At 38.3% G+C, this 16,839-nt stretch overlaps 1 protein-coding gene across 2 annotated transcripts; it reads right to left on the bottom strand.

Annotated features, from left to right (window-relative positions):
* Positions 1-257: 257 nt before the first annotated feature.
* Positions 258-13,651, bottom strand: cnot6a (CCR4-NOT transcription complex, subunit 6a). Of its 2 annotated transcripts, none has more exons than XM_007259553.4 (12): positions 13,521-13,651; positions 10,337-10,458; positions 9,899-10,085; positions 9,173-9,258; positions 8,834-8,935; positions 8,514-8,582; positions 7,623-7,780; positions 7,231-7,385; positions 6,893-7,047; positions 6,096-6,329; positions 5,788-5,990; positions 258-4,519 (listed from the first exon to the last, which is right to left on the bottom strand). In XM_007259553.4, the coding sequence occupies exons 2-12, from the start codon at positions 10,446-10,448 to the stop codon at positions 4,307-4,309; spliced, it is 1,674 nt and encodes a 557-aa protein (XP_007259615.2). In that variant the 5' UTR covers positions 10,449-10,458; positions 13,521-13,651; the 3' UTR covers positions 258-4,306. The 2 variants fall into 2 exon arrangements, with proteins under 2 accessions (XP_007259615.2, XP_015463938.2); XM_015608452.3 differs by lacking the exon at positions 13,521-13,651 and adding an exon at positions 13,237-13,459.
* Positions 13,652-16,839: the final 3,188 nt, after the last annotated feature.

Genomic DNA, 16,839 nt, shown 5'->3' with positions numbered 1-16,839 from the left:
TACTTTTAAGAATATTTACTCTCCACAGAATTAAGTGCAGTATTTCAAACTATGTTGGACTGGTTCTCCAGGTCAAGAAATTTTAAGACTTCCTTGCGAAATGGGTTATCAACTGAACAATTATGGCTGCTGGACCATTTAAAAATAAATTAATTAATTAAATTTAAAAATGTGTACTCTCCCATTTCCCTCCCTGTAATCATAAGCTCACACCTCACCTTACAGCCTGCAGGAGAAAATGACCACAAGACCAGTGCTGAAACAGATAAAGAATTTATTTGACCATGAGTAGGAAAAAATACAGAGGTGTAAAGGAAACAAGCTGACCCTGTTATAAACACATCACTACTCAGAAGAGGAGAAGAACCAAGAGAACTGGAGGAGAAACGGTAAAATCCAAAACGCCTTGTTTACCATTAGGTTTTTTTTTTTTAAACACTTCAAACTATATCGGAATAAAAACAGCTGCCATTATTTTTTTATATCTATATTCTTTTCATATATATTTATATATATACGTAACATTCTTTTTAAAACATTGTGCAAGTGTTTTGCTGGTATTCCATAAATGGTAAACAAGAGTTGGTCCAGTGCATCAAATAGTGACATTGCCTAAATACTTATTGACTTCCAGCTGAATCAACCACAATCCTGACCATTGCACAACTACCCCTACTGACAGAGCAAGAAGGTATAAAACAGACCATGAAAAACAGCGAAATGAAAGAGAGAGGACATCTATATGGCAAAGCCAGACAGTTCTGCTTAGTTGGTCAATCTGAACAGGTGAAAGAAAAAGCGTGGAACTGTGGTGAAGTCATTATTGCCAAGTTTCGAGTTAAGTTGACATGATAGTGTGACGCTAAAGTTCGCTTGTTCTTCACAAGACACCACCTGAAGTAATTCTTTCCAATGAAAAGCTTAAAAAAAGAAAAGAGATAATGAAAGGAAAGAAAAAGCTAGGACATCTAGGACATATCAACAGCGATGATTGCTAAACAATTGCTAAAAACATGCAGTTCTATCAGAAGTGACTGGCTTTCCAAGTGCTGAAGGAAAAGCAGGGAAATGGACAGAAGACAGAGTGCACAGAGAGGAAAAAGAGGAGAGCAAGTGTGTTGATTCATGCCCGCACTGCCTCCACATTCTCACCCTATACTTCACTTTTCCCTCTCTGTGTGAGCGAGTGAGAAACAACCTTAAGACATCAACAACAGGAAAGCAGAGCAGGAGGCAGGGAAAAGGCTGCGCTGCACCGCCTGCCCGCCACGCTTCTCACTAACTCAAAGGAACCTTAGCGTTAGCTTTCCGCTAATCAAACACAAGCTCTCCAACCAGGTGAATACGCCACATAAAGCTTAAGGTCAAAAGTTGAAGAAATCTCGTTTGGTGACAAATGACAGCTCTTTATTTCTCTGTGACTTTAGTCTAGATTTCATTGAAGTATTTTCTTAAAAGTATCTCGAAGTGAAAGTTAGCAACCATATAAATCTATAATTCAGTGTGCCAACATCTTTACAAAAATTTGGTTTTGAGTATTACAAAAAAAGCAAAAAACAAAATAGAGCAAAATGAAAAGAATGACAAAAAAACAACTATTAGATATCAATTATGATACACACATCAACACAATTCATGTCAAAGAAAGGAAACGCGATACATAATTTATTCACACTTTACAAAAATCTCTTTTTAGCTACGACAACACCATCAGCAATCCAATATAATAACCAGACAAGTTGCTTTTGATTAAAAACAACCCAAACAAGGAAGGGAGAGGGTGAGGGTGGGGAAAGAACAGAAACAAAAGTTAAAGGGGAACTGAAACGGACACCAACAGTGTGACGGGGTGAACCGCCCTATGTAATGCCTTTCCCCTGTTCGGTAAAAGTCATTAAAATTGACCTCTGCCTCATGGCAAAAGTATCTTTTCAATAAAAAAATAAAGGGAGGGAAATGAGTAGCTGCACTAGTGATCTACAATAAGTGCTTGTCAATCCATTCCATTTTTAAAACATGACAAATTTAAGGAGGAAATTTAATGAATAAATGGGTTGAGGGAGGGAAAACAAATCCACAAAAAAAAAGAAAAAGAAAAACAGATTGGCCTTGTGAGCACATATATCAAGCAATCAATCAGTGACGTGGACTGTGTTTGGTAGTGGCCGATCACTTTGCCTAGCACAAACACAGTGGCAGCCATGCTTGTGTTCCTCAGGTCAGAAAAAGTTTTACAGTAGGAGATGGACTAGGAGCTTTACACTTGGCCTCGCAGCAGAACGTATTGGATGGCACAACACAGAAGAGAGGAGAGAGCCGCCTGTGGTGTAGCAGAAGTCAGAAGTTCTGCACAGACAACAGCAAAAAAAAATAAAATAAAAATAAAAGCTACAAAAAGCTACACAAAGGAAAAAGAAAGCAGTAAAAGAGAATTGCCTGAGTCGAGAGCGAGGAAGTGGCAGTAAATTGAGAAAGCAGAAAAATAAATATAAAATTAAGAAAATCTGGGAAGAAAAACTACTCTACAGTCACTATAAAGTGTGTTAATGAAAACCTGAATAAGGAGGAAAAAAAAAATCAGATTGGAGGGAAAGATGATTGAGGAAACGGAGGCTGTTTAGGTGTCCAGGAGAGCACTGGCAGTGTGCTTGAAGGAATGGAAAACAGTGAGGCACAATGCTGCATGTTCTCACCAACAAAGAAAAGAAAAAGGGGCACATAACCGGACACCAGGCTCTATGCAGCAATGCTTTTGGTTAAGAAGAATTAAAGAAAAAAAGGGGGGGGAGAAATAAAATAAAAGAAGTGATACACTGAAAGGAAAGGAGGAGGAATAAACCAAAAGGACCTGGACAAGTGCAAATTTACACAGCAAAAAACCTGAAAAGTTGTTTTCTTCCTCCTGTTGTTTACATGCTGGTCGTTCTGCATGTTTGTTAGGTTCAAAACACCTTAAAACAGATAGAAATTTAGCTTTCATTTACAATACAATCATTTTTCATCCGAATCGGAATTTGAATATATACACGCACAAAACATCAAAACAAAAACACACAAAAGAAAAAGTCCGGACTTCTGTGGTTTGTATACAATCGTGGAGTCCCCAAATCCAAAGTCAACTCACAAATACCTGGGAGCAACACAAAAGCACACCCAAAATAAAGGAAAAAAAGGGGAAGGGTGCCTGGGCTTAGCAAGGCAATGTATTGAGTGGCCAGAGTGTGTGAGGCTAGCCTGACTGTCTAAGACTGAGCATGAGTATAAGAATAAGAACGCTTTACTTATTGTGGTGCCTTCATTGCCATGTGCCACCCTGCCTAATTCAAAACAGCCCTGGGGGCTTCAGCAGTGCTTTAGGTACATAGGCTGCAGTCACCTACACATGCCATTAACACAGCTGCCCGTTTCAGATCACTTCCCTTTTTCCTGCTACACCAACTTCTCTACTCTGCAGTAAATATCAGGGCTGTAAATATGGGCTTTGAAATAAACTTCCACTAAAAGCAGTAAGATCCAGATTAAAAAACACATGGCATGGATGACTTGGGCATGGGCATCTCTCTAAAAACTCCCATGCTTCACTTTGATGGATGCAGTCAGCCTTCAAAGGCCAAAGCTTGGGTGGTGTTCACAAAAAGGGTGAGGAGAGCTTCGGGTTTCAAGAGATGCCTCAGCACCATATGACGTGTGAAGGTAAGAGTGCGACCTGCTCTCACGCTGTGCACACATTTAAGAAGCCCTTTAGGTCAGAAGGGCATTCTGGGAGAACGGACTACGCAATCCTCTCCCTCACTCTCTTAAGCTGGTGCGATTTAGTGGTTTCCGTCTAATTTAGCTGCTTGCTCCGAACTGGTATCAGACAAAAAGAGGCATGGTCCAAAACCGATATCTGATGAACTTGCTTGATCTGGACTCCCTGCACGTATCTGAAAAGGTATTGCCATATTTTATTTATAAAAGCATTGACCATTGTCTCTCTCTTTAGGTAAAATTTACAAGGAATACTCATGAATAATCTGGGATTGGGATATAGTGTAGGAGGAGAAAGTAACATTAAATTGTGCCCAGAAAAAGGAACAAAAGAAACAAAAACAAACAAAAATAATAATACAGAGGGGGGAGGTGGTACAGATAAGACTGACAAATAAGCGTCTGCTTCAGTTAAAATCCATTGGGAATAAAAGTTTAGCCATACCCCAGCTCCTCCTATTGGATTCTGATTTATACACATCGAGCTTTGAGCCTCTCTCCCTGAGCAGAGAGCAGGTGAGGCGTGGGCGGGAGCTCCCCCTGCTGGCTCGGAGAACTACCTGCGGCCAGGCACGTGGATGCCGTTGACGGCGGGCGGGTAGGGCAGGACCAGCTCTAGTTGTGCAAACAGAGAGAAGTGGTCGGAGGGGATGTGGGGATGGGGGCAGCCGGTGATATTGTTCTCGTGGAGCCAGTGCGGGTCCAGTGGGCCTAGCACACCCAGCACGTTCAGCAGGGGCTGAGAATAGAAGATGTAGTCAATGATGCCCTGTGGAGAAGAGAAGAAAATAAGAGAAAAACAAATAAATCACGTGTTCGAAGAGTGGCTGACAGTTTTTTGGTGAATTACAGCGTAGGTGACACATTCTTATCCAGATTCCATATCTGCTTGAGAGCAATCTAATGGTCGTAAATCTGCAGGCCAGGGGGTAGTCCAGAACCAAGATTATTAACTACATACACTTATGTTCAACTTTAATAATCAGCTCATTAAAAAGAAACCCTTCTAGAATTTGTCATGAGCATGCCAGAAGTAAAAAATGGCTCAAATTTGTGCTAAGTCAAATAGGAACAATACTAGGAATCAAAGTTACTTTTAAATCTACACGCTCAGCTTGAGAGTCCTCTAAATCAGGGTTTCCCAACTTTTTCATGCACATTTTAACACTTTTCCTGCCTTAAAAGACACCCATGTTACTTATTAATGGGCTGTTCAGATTAGTTGGATTAAAGCATTTAAAAGCATTGAAATGTGCAGGAACATGGGCCAAAACAACCAGGGTAAAAAAAAAACATTGCTCTAAATCAGAGGGGTATTCCACAAAGTGCTAACTCAATAAGCCAGGCTTCGCAGTACAAGTCTGGATCATTTTGTCCAAAATCAGTTCCACAAATGAGGCTAAACTTTGCGTTTGTACAAAGCTGGTCTGTGCCAGGGTAAAAGTTCACGCTTAGTTTAGCTTGTTCACTGGGATTGGACAGGCTGTCATTGACTGACTTCAAGAAACATTCAAGAAAAGCATTCTGCCATAATGAACTGTCCACTATACTGCTTCAGACACCACAAATATAATACTAATTTATTTTAATATAATAATTAGAGGTACGATAATTCAATATAAATAAAATTTGACTGACATTTTACATCTGCATTTAAAACCATGGTATTGTGTGTGTTACAATAATATAAAACTAATAAAATAAACAAGACTTATTGCATAAATAAGACGATAAATCAGATGCATGCATGGATGGATGGATCAGAAAATATATACAGAACAGAATTTAAAAGTAGTCATTAAACAATAGTGTTTATATTCCAGTTTGTTTTTTAAACTTGATCAATTATGATAGATAATTAATTACTTTGTATATATAACTGCATATATGCATTTGTATACATGCAACTGCATCTGCATAGTGGTACTGTAAATCAGAGCATAATAAAATAAACGCCTCTTTTAAGCTCACTTCGTGGAATGACCCCCCAATAATACATTTAAAAAATAAATAAAATGAAATTGACGCATGTGAGACCTTGAAGTCGAAGGTGTAGTTGGTGTAAGGCATCAGGCCGTTCTCGTAGGCACTCTTCAGCTTGAAGCCGTGCGTGATCCTGGTGCTGGACGTGCCATTTTTGCCATTGCAGTTGAAGTTGGTCAGGCAGTCGATGTAGCGCAGCTCCTTAAAGTCCTTGTGAGTGCTATCCACACCGCCTGTGCTCAGGTACTCTACAACACCTACACACATTTCAAAAAGAACAGTAAGAACTAAAGTAGCGTAAATCATGCGCATATTTTCTTAAAAATCACCAGCCATCGCGCAGACACAAAGAAATGACCTACCCGAGTCAGGCAGTGAGTTCAGATCAGCACACAGGACGAGCGGGATGGCGTTGGTCTCTCCCGATACAGATGAGAGCTTGAGGCTGCGTGTGGCTTTATCTACAATGTTCTTCACCTCCGACAGGAACATCATGGTCTGGACAAGTTTCACATCCGAGTACTCTGGGTCCCAGTGCATGTGGGCATTGGCCACCAACACCAGCTGCTTCTCCATACCATGCAAGGGCTTTCCTGCTGCAGAGCGGAATAATACAAACAAGCTACAATTAGCGCCTTGTACTTTTAAGTATGAAACAGCAAAAATATATATAAAAGGGCAGATTCACAGACATGGATTAAGACCCAAGCCCATTTCTCTTTTGTTCCCCTTCCCTCTTGGTTTGAAGTGTAACTCTTCCTTTTGGAACAGAGTTACAAGGGTAAAGGGGTGAAATTCTCCCCCTAAGAATATGAACAACCCTTCAAGCACCCAAACCAGATATAGGTTAACTTTAAATGTAACTTTCTTTTAAGAAGAGGGCAGGTGTTATTTATTTATTGCCCATTCCTTTATTCCTTTCTGTGATGGGAAGCTAAAATTAGCTTTTATTTTTTCCATTTCACCTTAAATAGTGCAGCCTCTGCTGTCTGTTGCACCATTTAAGGCAAAAGGAAAAAAAATAGATAGCTAGCTACTGAGACAAAAAAGGAAAAAAAAATAGTCTACAACTTGGCTTAATTACTGTCTGGGAAAATCTCATATACAGAATCATTAAAAAATTAACAATAAGGGGAGAGAAAGAGATGAGGAAACATACCAGATTGCTCCATTATTTCTTTGCGCAGCTCCAGGAGCACAGCAACCCCAATGTTGTCCTTGGTCATGACCCTGTTCAACATCACCTCTGACCCCTCAGAATTGGCCATGGCCAGTTGGTTGAACTCCACTGTGTGTTTCTGCACCAAGCTGAACCTACACAACAAAACATACAAACTCACTTATTGAGTGTAGGGTCAGAGAGAGACTGCTGATTTCTGGTTGAGTTGGAAGAGAGAAAAGATGATTGCTTATGCACTTTAGTGAGACTAGAGAATCCTTGACTTTAGAGAGTCCTAAATAAATGGTCAGTAGGACCGTGATGACCTAAGCCCTCACTTGTCTGTCTTGTAGAAGATGGCGCAGCCGTCCACGTGTTTGCGGTCAGACTCAGACATGGTCCTGGCACGAGACTTTGGGCTGAAGAAGCCCTCATAGCCATGCTCTTTCAACTCCACCAAAAAGAAGTTGTAGTACTGCTCTGTCTCCACTTCCTGCGCAGCAAACAGACAGCTTGTTAGCATGAGATTTCTGTTGTGGAACTACTGCTGCTGCCACAAAGCAAAGTGACACTGTCCTGGACAAATAAAGCTCTCGAAAACAAACTGCAGCTACTGACAACCAAAACATCAACTTCCATGCCATCTAATGAGCATCTACACTCATCTAATGAGTATTTGTTTGAGACAAATACTCTGCATTCAAGTCTGTATAGTGTGTCACAACCAGACCTGTAGGCTGATGATGTCTGCGCTGCAGTTTAGAATCTCCTGCATAATGGACTTTTTCCTGTACTCCCAGTTGAGGGCCCAGGAGGGGCAGTAGCCGTAGAGTTGGCGCGTGGCGTACTTATCACAGAGCACATTGTAGCACATCACAGAGAACAGGGCTGGAACAGACAGACAGAGGCAGAGAAAGGCAATATGAAGATCTTTCTCTGAATATGTTTGACTCAGTCATATAAGCCTCTATACAAATATAGTAGTTACATATTTGGCTGTTCAAAACTGTTATGGTCAAGTTTTTGCACATCACATGACTTAATTAAGGAAACGTTAAAATGGTCAGATGAAAATCTCAGAACTTAACTACAATGGGACACAAGTAGGAATGTCCCCAACACATTTGTCCCTGTCCTGTCATGTAACTGTAAGTTCAGTATTCACAAAAATGTAGAGGCATGTAATGTAAAAAGCAGATAATCTGGAGCACTTCTCTTTCTGTGGCGAAAAAATCTAATCGATCACAAGTGCACTGTGCCACTAGGGTCAGGTTTATTCTATTCTATTGGCAATTCTTCTCTGAAGGGATTAGACAAGAGAAGTGCATTAATTTGCATATTCTGTCAGCAATGAGTGCAATTCAAAATAGCTGAATGCATTTATTAAAATGAAAGTCCATAAACATTTGGACACTGGCTAGCTGCCTATGGAAGCTTGTTTGGCTGTAGTCAGTCATAATCACTATATAGTGCTTTCTCTCAATAATGCAAATTAAACTGGGTAAACTACAGAATTTTCTAGAATCATTCCTTCTACAAAACAGAACATGTCAATTAGCTACTAATTTCTGGTAACAATGAGCTCACTGAAAATGTAAAAACTCTGTAAAACAGTTCTTACCTGATGGTCGTGTCCTGTCAGGCTCCTGAAGAGGTACCCAAGAGCGAGGAGGGGGCTGTTCTGTGGAGACTAGGGGCGACACAAACAATAGAAAAGTGATTCAACAGAAAGGGAAACGCATACGTGCATACTTCCCCACAACATCACCACTCACGCACATTGTAATTACCCCACAGCAATTCAAAAACACTGCAGAAAAGTGGCAAAAGTCAGGGAGTACAAAGAAATGACTCATCATACTGAAAGAAATTTTACTTGCTAAAGCCAAGTCGAGAAGTCAATCTCTGCTGCAAAACTGCTTTAACATAACCCAAACATACCGCGCTTAGTGCCTGCAAGATTGTCCAGCAGGTAGTTCAGGAGCCGGCGTGTCCCATCGGGTTCCTGGTAGAGGTTCATGATGTCTTGTGCAAGTGGGTTTCCTGTAAAGTACAAAGCGAACATTATCAGCCATCAAAGACAGGTAGATCAGGATTAAAATAAACTTACTTTTAAAGTACAAACTTAAAAGGAACAAATATTAATAAAGCTTTCAATAAAATATGGTAAATTACTTTAGCCAGATTAAGACTATTTAAAAGATACATTAAAGAAGCTGTGTGAATTATGAAATTAAAGCTTCAAGCTGATCATTAAAAAAAAAAAGTGTACAGCCATACCTTTTAAACCCAATGTTTGTAACTGAAACAGTTTCCCAAGCTCAAAAGGTAGAACTCGTAACTGGTTATTATTTAAAAGCAGTTCCCTGAAAGGTAAAGAATTAATTAATTAAAACAAGACAAAATAAATGAAAACCTAAAATCACAAAAATAAAAATCAGCCTACATTAAGAAGAAATGACCAGTACAACAGCCTTTAAAACCTGACTTGATCCAGGTAACTGAGAACACATTCTTCACTGAAAATGATTTAGAACCAACAAGAGCAGCAGTAATCAAAGCAGCACAGAGGTGGATATATATATATATATATATATATATATATATATATATATATATATATATATATATATATATATATATATATATATATATATATATATATATATATATTATAACCAGTGACATTAATGGAATTGATCCATCCAAGTAAAGCCCTTTGGCATCCGCACGAGTACACCACTGATATAAGTGATCACAGGGGGGCAGTCATTAACATCCCCTCCAAACAAACGGGAAAACTAATTAGCAAGGCACTGGGGCCATCCAGAATGACTCATAACACCATGTGTATAGTGGCGCTAATAACTTTTACGAGCAGGAGAGCTCATCTGCAGAGCTAACAATAAACGATTTAGGAGAATTGTTTAAATAAAATTTGACAGATTTACCACTAGATTCCACATCTTGTAATACTATCAGCAATAAAGCAGTCTGGATGCTAACCTGAGAGATACCATGTTGCCTAGCTCGGCGGGCAGGCTCCTGATCTTATTGGACGAGAGGTCCAGGTACACCAGGTTGTGTAGTTTGGCAATGTCGGGCGGGATGCGTGAGAGGGAATTATCACTGATGTGAAGCGCAGTCAGGTGAGTGAGAGACCACAACGCCGTGCTTAGACTCCTTACTTTGCCTAAGGACAAAAAAATTGTTCAAGTTACATCTCAAAACATTTTTCAAAACAGTTTAGAATGTGTTAACATTGTCCAATGAAAGAAAAGCAAGCTCTGTCAAAAAAAAAAAAAAAAAAAACAACTAAAAAGTCTAATCTCAAAGTCATGCTGCCCTCTCACACAGGTGGAAACAAGCTGTTAATAGCTACAAAGAAAGGAACACATGCAAAGCTCTGCACAAAAGGTGTACCAATTAAAATCTCAACATTACCACTGATCTCCAGCTCGGCCCAGTATGACTTCTTCCCGCTGGCCGCCTCCTCGCTTGACATTATTGTGTACATCCGCCTCGGGTCAGGCGGATCATATTTTTCCTTGGGCATCCCTGTAATACTGAAATAAGTGAAACAGTTATTTCCAACGATTGACTTCAAACACTATAAAATGAGACCTATTCTTCATGCCTTGCTGGGCAAGAACAGTAGAGCACACAGCTTAAAAGCATGAGAGAGATAACAGCATTTAATCTGCTGTTCTGGGGTAAAAAGACCAACAACCAGTCTGATGCACACAGATCAAATGCAGGAGGCTTTTAGGTAAGAGACCTAAAAACAAATTGGATACACACAGTCTAGGCCAAGCTAGCTAGGCTGTGTTCTTTGAAAATGACATGCATTTCTAACATCAAGACATCAGGAGCACATGGGACCATTAATGTGGATCAAGATAGAGCAAAACACATGGTAGCCATTTAAAAGATCAATAGTGAAGGATAACTTCCAATTTTGCTGATGGGTTTTCCAAGGGATATTCCTGAGCTGGCAAAGACCTGTTTTTTTCTGAGCTCTGAACAGATGGAGGGCATTTCTCACAATTAGGTTAGCTAACAAATTAGGAGAATTTTTTTTAACATGCTGAAGTTAACACTATGACGATAGCTAGCTAGCTAGATAGATAGATAGATAGATAGATAGATAGATAAATAGATAGATAAATTACACAACACAGTAGAAACAAACAAGAAGAAATACGACTATAGTAGATGCTAACTAAGTCATTTAAATTAACTACACCTTATAAGAAGTAAATAAAAACAAAGATGCTGTAACATCAGATAAGCATCTCACTTACTACAGTGGTCAAAGAATATATATAATAATATATAAATACAAACAAAAAACTATTCAAAGGTGAAAGTATGAAAGTAGCCCATGATGTGCCCAAAAATTACAGTTTACAACACACTTTCACAAAAGAACCAAACGAGAGAAACAACTGATTTAAACCAGATAAATTAGATATACCTTAGGCTTAACCAGTTGAATATCTAATACTTCATTAACCACAGAAAACATTGGTTACCAACACGCTAGCTAGCCACGTTAGCCATGATGTTAGCTCAGAACACCACCAACACCTCGCGTATACAGACAGTGCTGAGCTACCACGTTACACTTGCTTGCTAACCTAGCTAGCTAACCGTTAGCTCCTTCGCATATAACTACCTAATATATCCAATGTTTAATATATTCAATAGCTAGATAACAGCTAGATAAGCTCTAATTAGCTTATCTAATTAACTAGCTAACTCAATGAGCTGTCGGGCACTCCACATACAGCCACCTGTATCCAAAACAAATAACATCAAGACACAAACCTCAAACATGAGACAAGCCTTATTGCTTTAGCAATGGTTTGTTTTGAAGCTCATTTTAACCTACATAGCTAGCTTATTTACTAGCTCTTAGCTATTTGTTTATCTGTTACGTTACTGTTAGCTGTCTACCTTTGGATGAATTAGTGTGTATATTCAAAGTGGTATATATAGCCAGCTAGCTAGTTAGCTACTAAGGCAATACACAACGTAGTTAGCTAACCTAGCTGTTATTTAGCTAGTTATAATACCTAGCTAGTGCTAGCAAACAATCTAACGCCATGCAACACTAACTGATATCCGAGCTAGACGGTGGCAAGGTAATTAGTTAGCTTAGCTATGATAGCTAACGTTATAAAAGCAATAATTTAAATCACAGTTTGGCAAGCCGTGTTAGCCTAACAATCACAGCCGCAATACAAGCCACAAAATCTAAATCTAGTGATTGAGGTTAACTAGCTAATGCAGATTTAACTAGTAGTAACTCTTATTTCAGATATTAGCAATAAAACATGACGGATTATAAAGGAATTGACTAGTGATGTTAATATTGTAGACTTGTATTTTGCGTGTAAATAATTAAGTGTATATATAAGGATATATTGGGAAATTTTGATTATAACAAAAGTGTGTGATTGCATGTAAATCAACGATAAATTAGTTACCATAATTAGTTAGTTTAGCTATATATTATTGCGTTAATATATATATTAACTAACCTAGCTCCATTTATCTAGGTTAATATTAAAACAATACATTTTTACGAGTATGCAAATGTGATTAAAGACAGCTATAGAGTGACATTTCATGTAGCCTAAATCAATGCTTACCTGCTTACTTTCTAGTTAGTCAACCAGGTTAGTTTAAGTTACCTTAGCTAAAAGCTAGATTAGTTAGTTAGCTAGCTAACCTAGCTTATAATTTATAACTTATAATAGCTTGTCTGGGTAGATTTATAGTTAGCTACATCTGCAGATATATATTTTTCTAATAGTATTACAGCTAGTATATCTACTTTTATATTATATTAAAATTACCTAGCCAATACTAGAACTCCAGTTTTATCAGTAAAAATGCCAGTATAAACTTATTTTAGAGAGCGTGAGGTTCCATGTAAATCATTGGTAAGTTAGGTTAACAAATAATTAGTTAGCTTATTAGGCAGGTTAGCGTAGTTAGCTAACTAGCTAAATTAACGTTAATACCTATTAAAGCCTAGTCTGCGTGGCTTTATAATTAGTTAGTTAACTAAATTTTGCAATTAAATGTTACCTACTTTTATCTAGTTTTAAAGCTATTCAAGTTTATATTAAAATGACCTACAATTCCAGTGTTTACCAGTAAACGCTAGGGCTAGTATAGCAAAAAAAACATCTTGCCATACAACAGACCACAGCAATCAACTTACATAATAATGAGCCTCTACCTTAGCTAGCTAAGTTAGCTAATTAACCTAAGCTATAGCTAAAAAGGCCGAGGCACGACATGAACTAAAGCGTATTGGACTAATTACCCACCGTTTGAACACAAAAAAAGAGCAGAATGCTGCACACAAACGAAGAGCGCTAGCTAATGTAGCAGATGTTCACTAACCAACATCCCATTGTTTAGGATTTGGAGAGTTAGCCAGTTAGCTGCTACGTAGCTCACAAGCTAACAGGCGATTTATGTAGCTAGCTTAGCTGTTTAAAAATCAACAGACGCGCTGTTCTCATCAAATCTCCTCACTGTCCAAACCTGCCCGCTGTTTTTCTCTCAGTAAACCGAACAAGGTGTTTCAGCGCGCGTCGGGCAGGTTTACCTGTAAGCGCATTAGCTACCAGTTGACGAAGCTGAGTGCGCGTCTCCTTTGTTTCTGCTCCACTTTGTATCCGCTGCTCTTTCTCACCCAAAGCAAACAAGCATCATGGCGGCTCGGAGATTTTCTCTCTACGCGAGAACAACGCGCCTCCCTATTGGCTCAGCCCCGATAAGGCTCGCCGTGATTGGCCAGCGCCCTCGCGCGACGCCTCCGCCGTGTTTACGCAGCGGTGTGGCGAGAAGAGGAGCAGTGAAATGGGTCAGTGTGTGGAGCCGAGTTTAACAAAGCACGATCTCCCGCTAAACCCGAGCTTTAAACCCACAAAACAACAAAGTCTGAGTAAGGTGTTTATCATCCATTCATTATATCTGACTATAGTAATTGGAGCATAAATTGCTTCATAACTAACTTCTTAAAAAACCCAGCTGGATTTTTATACAAAAAATCAGTGTCTCTATAAGTAAACCAAATAACCATAAAGTTAAATAAAACATAGGTTAGGACTGTCAAACATAGCTCTTTATACAGGTAGACTCAAATGAGCTGCTTCATTCTTTCACTTCTGCAAATGACAGAAATCAAACGTGAGAACTTGTACTCCCCTAATTATTTCTTAAGAAATTCTTAAAATTATCATAGTTGACCACCCTAATTTGAGCAAAAATAACCTAATAACTAACTTACTTAATAAATCCTGCACTATCATTTCGTAAATCAATGTCTAAACTGGATAACTTAAACCGTGAGTTAGGACTGCCAAAAGTAGCTCCTTTGGGAAATTGCTATGGGCCAACATGCTCTGCTTCACTCGTATTTTATAAACACAGGATGACAGAAATCAAACATGAGAACTGTCATATCTACCCTTAATTATTTCTTAAGAAACTCTTTTATTCGACAATTATAGTTTTGCTCCTAAATTCTATGGAATAAATAATAAATCCTGCAGGATTGCTTCATGGATAACCCAAACCAAAAGTAATCAATGAATGTTTCACCTACAGAGTAAAATACTCAGTGTTTGTTTAATTTTTAAATACAGCACTGGTGATCTAGCTGGATGACAAAAATCAAACTTGAGAACTTTCCTCCTGTAGAAAAATATCCATTAGTTGTTCTTATATTAGACAACCATACTTATATACACATATTAGACAATCATTTGCTGATTTCCAAATAAGTTGGAATAACTATTAATTTACAAAGAAGGATTAAGTTAGCTGTTAGCTGAGTACAAACACGTGAGAACAGCCCAGCAAAGAGCACAACCCACTCTCTTCCTCTTATCTGATCAGACAAGCTTGACTTTTAGTTTCAGGTGTCAGGCTGACTGATAAAACCCTGTTTTGTGGTGCTGGAAGTTTCATTTTAGGATGCAGCTGTCTTTCGCTTACATGTATGTCCTAGTTTTATTTTTTTTTAAATGGAGTTATGTAAGAGTATTGCCACTTTATTGTTTATATCTCAGAGAGGCCTACCTTTGATACTTGCTATTTTGTAGATTCTTGTTTTTCTACTATCAGATGATATCTAATAATGAATATGTAAGATTATCCAAAATAGTCTGTGGTTTATTATAGTGAATAGTGTGGCTGATTTAAACTAGCAGGCCAAACAGACTTCTATCTCATTAATTATAAGATCATACTGTTTTAGTCTTGATTATATTATTATATAAATTTACTGACACTACAGACCTGACTACTATTTACGTATTTATCATGAAGGATAATATACATCAACGTGCAATTTACTAAAGTAACACTAGAGAGCAGTGCCGACCTTTTTTTTTTTACCAGTTCAATCCAGGCCCCTCACTTATTTTGTATTATAGGCCTGCGTTTTTCAACTCTGATCCAGCTACCATTGTAATTTTATTAAGGATATGTACTGTTCTTTAAGAATGGAGACTTTAGAAACTACACAGACTTAAATAACACGTTTCCCTTGAATATATAGCTTTTAATAATTAGTTAATGGTGATGTACAGCTTGATTACCTACAATCAGTTAAGAAGGTTTTGCCTCCAAAACGGTTTCAAAAGGAGTTCAAAAGGAAATGGTTCATATGAAGTTATCTTTAAGAAACTCCTGAAGACAGAGCTCTTCAAAGAGCACTTACTCTCTTAACACCTCTAACAAACTAACAACTTCTAACCTCATTTCCTTCTTCCCGTCCTTCACTCCTCTATCCCATTATGTCCCTTTGACCTCCTTTAGGCCCTATATTAAGTTGTTTTACCTTCTATTATTTCTGTACTTCACTAAAGCGTCTGCCAAATGTAATGTAATGTAATGTAATGTAATATGGAGCAACTGAGGAAAATCAGTGTTTATAAATATATATTTTTATTTCATGTTAATATTTGTGCCCATTTCCTGAACACAGAACAATATCACATGTTTTAGTACTGAAGCTATCATTTTGAAATCTTTTAAACTCAGTTATAAGCCTTTTAATCATGCTCTCACTATAATTCCAGCATCAACTTACCAACAAATCAGCCCACAGTAGCAGTAATGCTAGCGTCTCTACTGCCTAAAACCTGTATACTGAAGAAAACTGAAATATATAGATACATTTAGAGATATAGAGGCAAAATACATCATTCTTCTTTCCAAAATTCAAGGTATATTCTTGTCAAGAAGATAGTTAATATATTATTTTTTTTTGCAGCCATTAAGCTTTATTCACCCCCATTCATTTTGGACTCCCTCACAACTCCCTCTTGGGTTTTACAGTAATTTCCTGATATAACGGCAGAGATAGGAAGTGAGTAGACTCTCCATAAACCAGCTCTGGTTGTATTCTTTATGACTGGGGACCTTAATATACCTTCTGCATAGATTATAAATAATATTAGGCATATATAATTATGTGCCATATGTCAACTCATTCTTGTCTAAAAAGCTCAGTATTATCAAAGAAAACACCACAGAATGTGCTTGAATGGGTCTGAAGCCAACTAAGGATGAACATTTATCAGCTTCTATTAGAATGTCTTCAATGACATGTATATTTCATAATGGCATGCCAAAAGTCATGGGACATGGGCCATGTCTCATGGAAGCTTAAGAATGTTGTGCTGACCTGCAGAATGTAAGTACAGGGCCTTCTGCATTGAATGTGGATGTGTTTTCTGCGCTTGTCTTGCTTGTCTGCTTGCATGGACAGTTCAGACACCACCGGTCACCATCATTAACATCCACTGTTCTGCCCAGTGTAGGTGCTAATGCCTTTTATGACATATCCCCAGTACACATGTGACACTGTGAATGGAGAAAGGTTAAATGCTCTAATAGCTTCAGAAATCTGGCAC

Source organism: Astyanax mexicanus, chromosome 17 (genome assembly GCF_023375975.1).
Source record: "Astyanax mexicanus isolate ESR-SI-001 chromosome 17, AstMex3_surface, whole genome shotgun sequence".
Classification (NCBI taxonomy): domain Eukaryota; kingdom Metazoa; phylum Chordata; class Actinopteri; order Characiformes; family Acestrorhamphidae; genus Astyanax; species Astyanax mexicanus.
Note: the sequence above shows the minus strand (reverse complement) of the source record. Positions and strands in the feature narration are given on the sequence as shown.

What these genes read in the sequence shown, in the direction of transcription:
- cnot6a (XM_007259553.4), bottom strand. Translation starts at nt 10,448, where the DNA reads ATGCCCAAGGAAAAATATGATCCGCCTGACCCGAGGCGGATGTACACA. An exon ending in GGCCGAGCTGGAGATCAGTG is followed by an intron (nt 10,086 to 10,336) that starts GTAATGTTGAGA and finishes TTTTGTCCTTAG; the next exon opens with GCAAAGTAAGGAGTCTAAGC. An exon ending in ATCTTCTACAAGACAGACAA is followed by an intron (nt 7,048 to 7,230) that starts GTGAGGGCTTAG and finishes TTTGTTGTGTAG; the next exon opens with GTTCAGCTTGGTGCAGAAAC.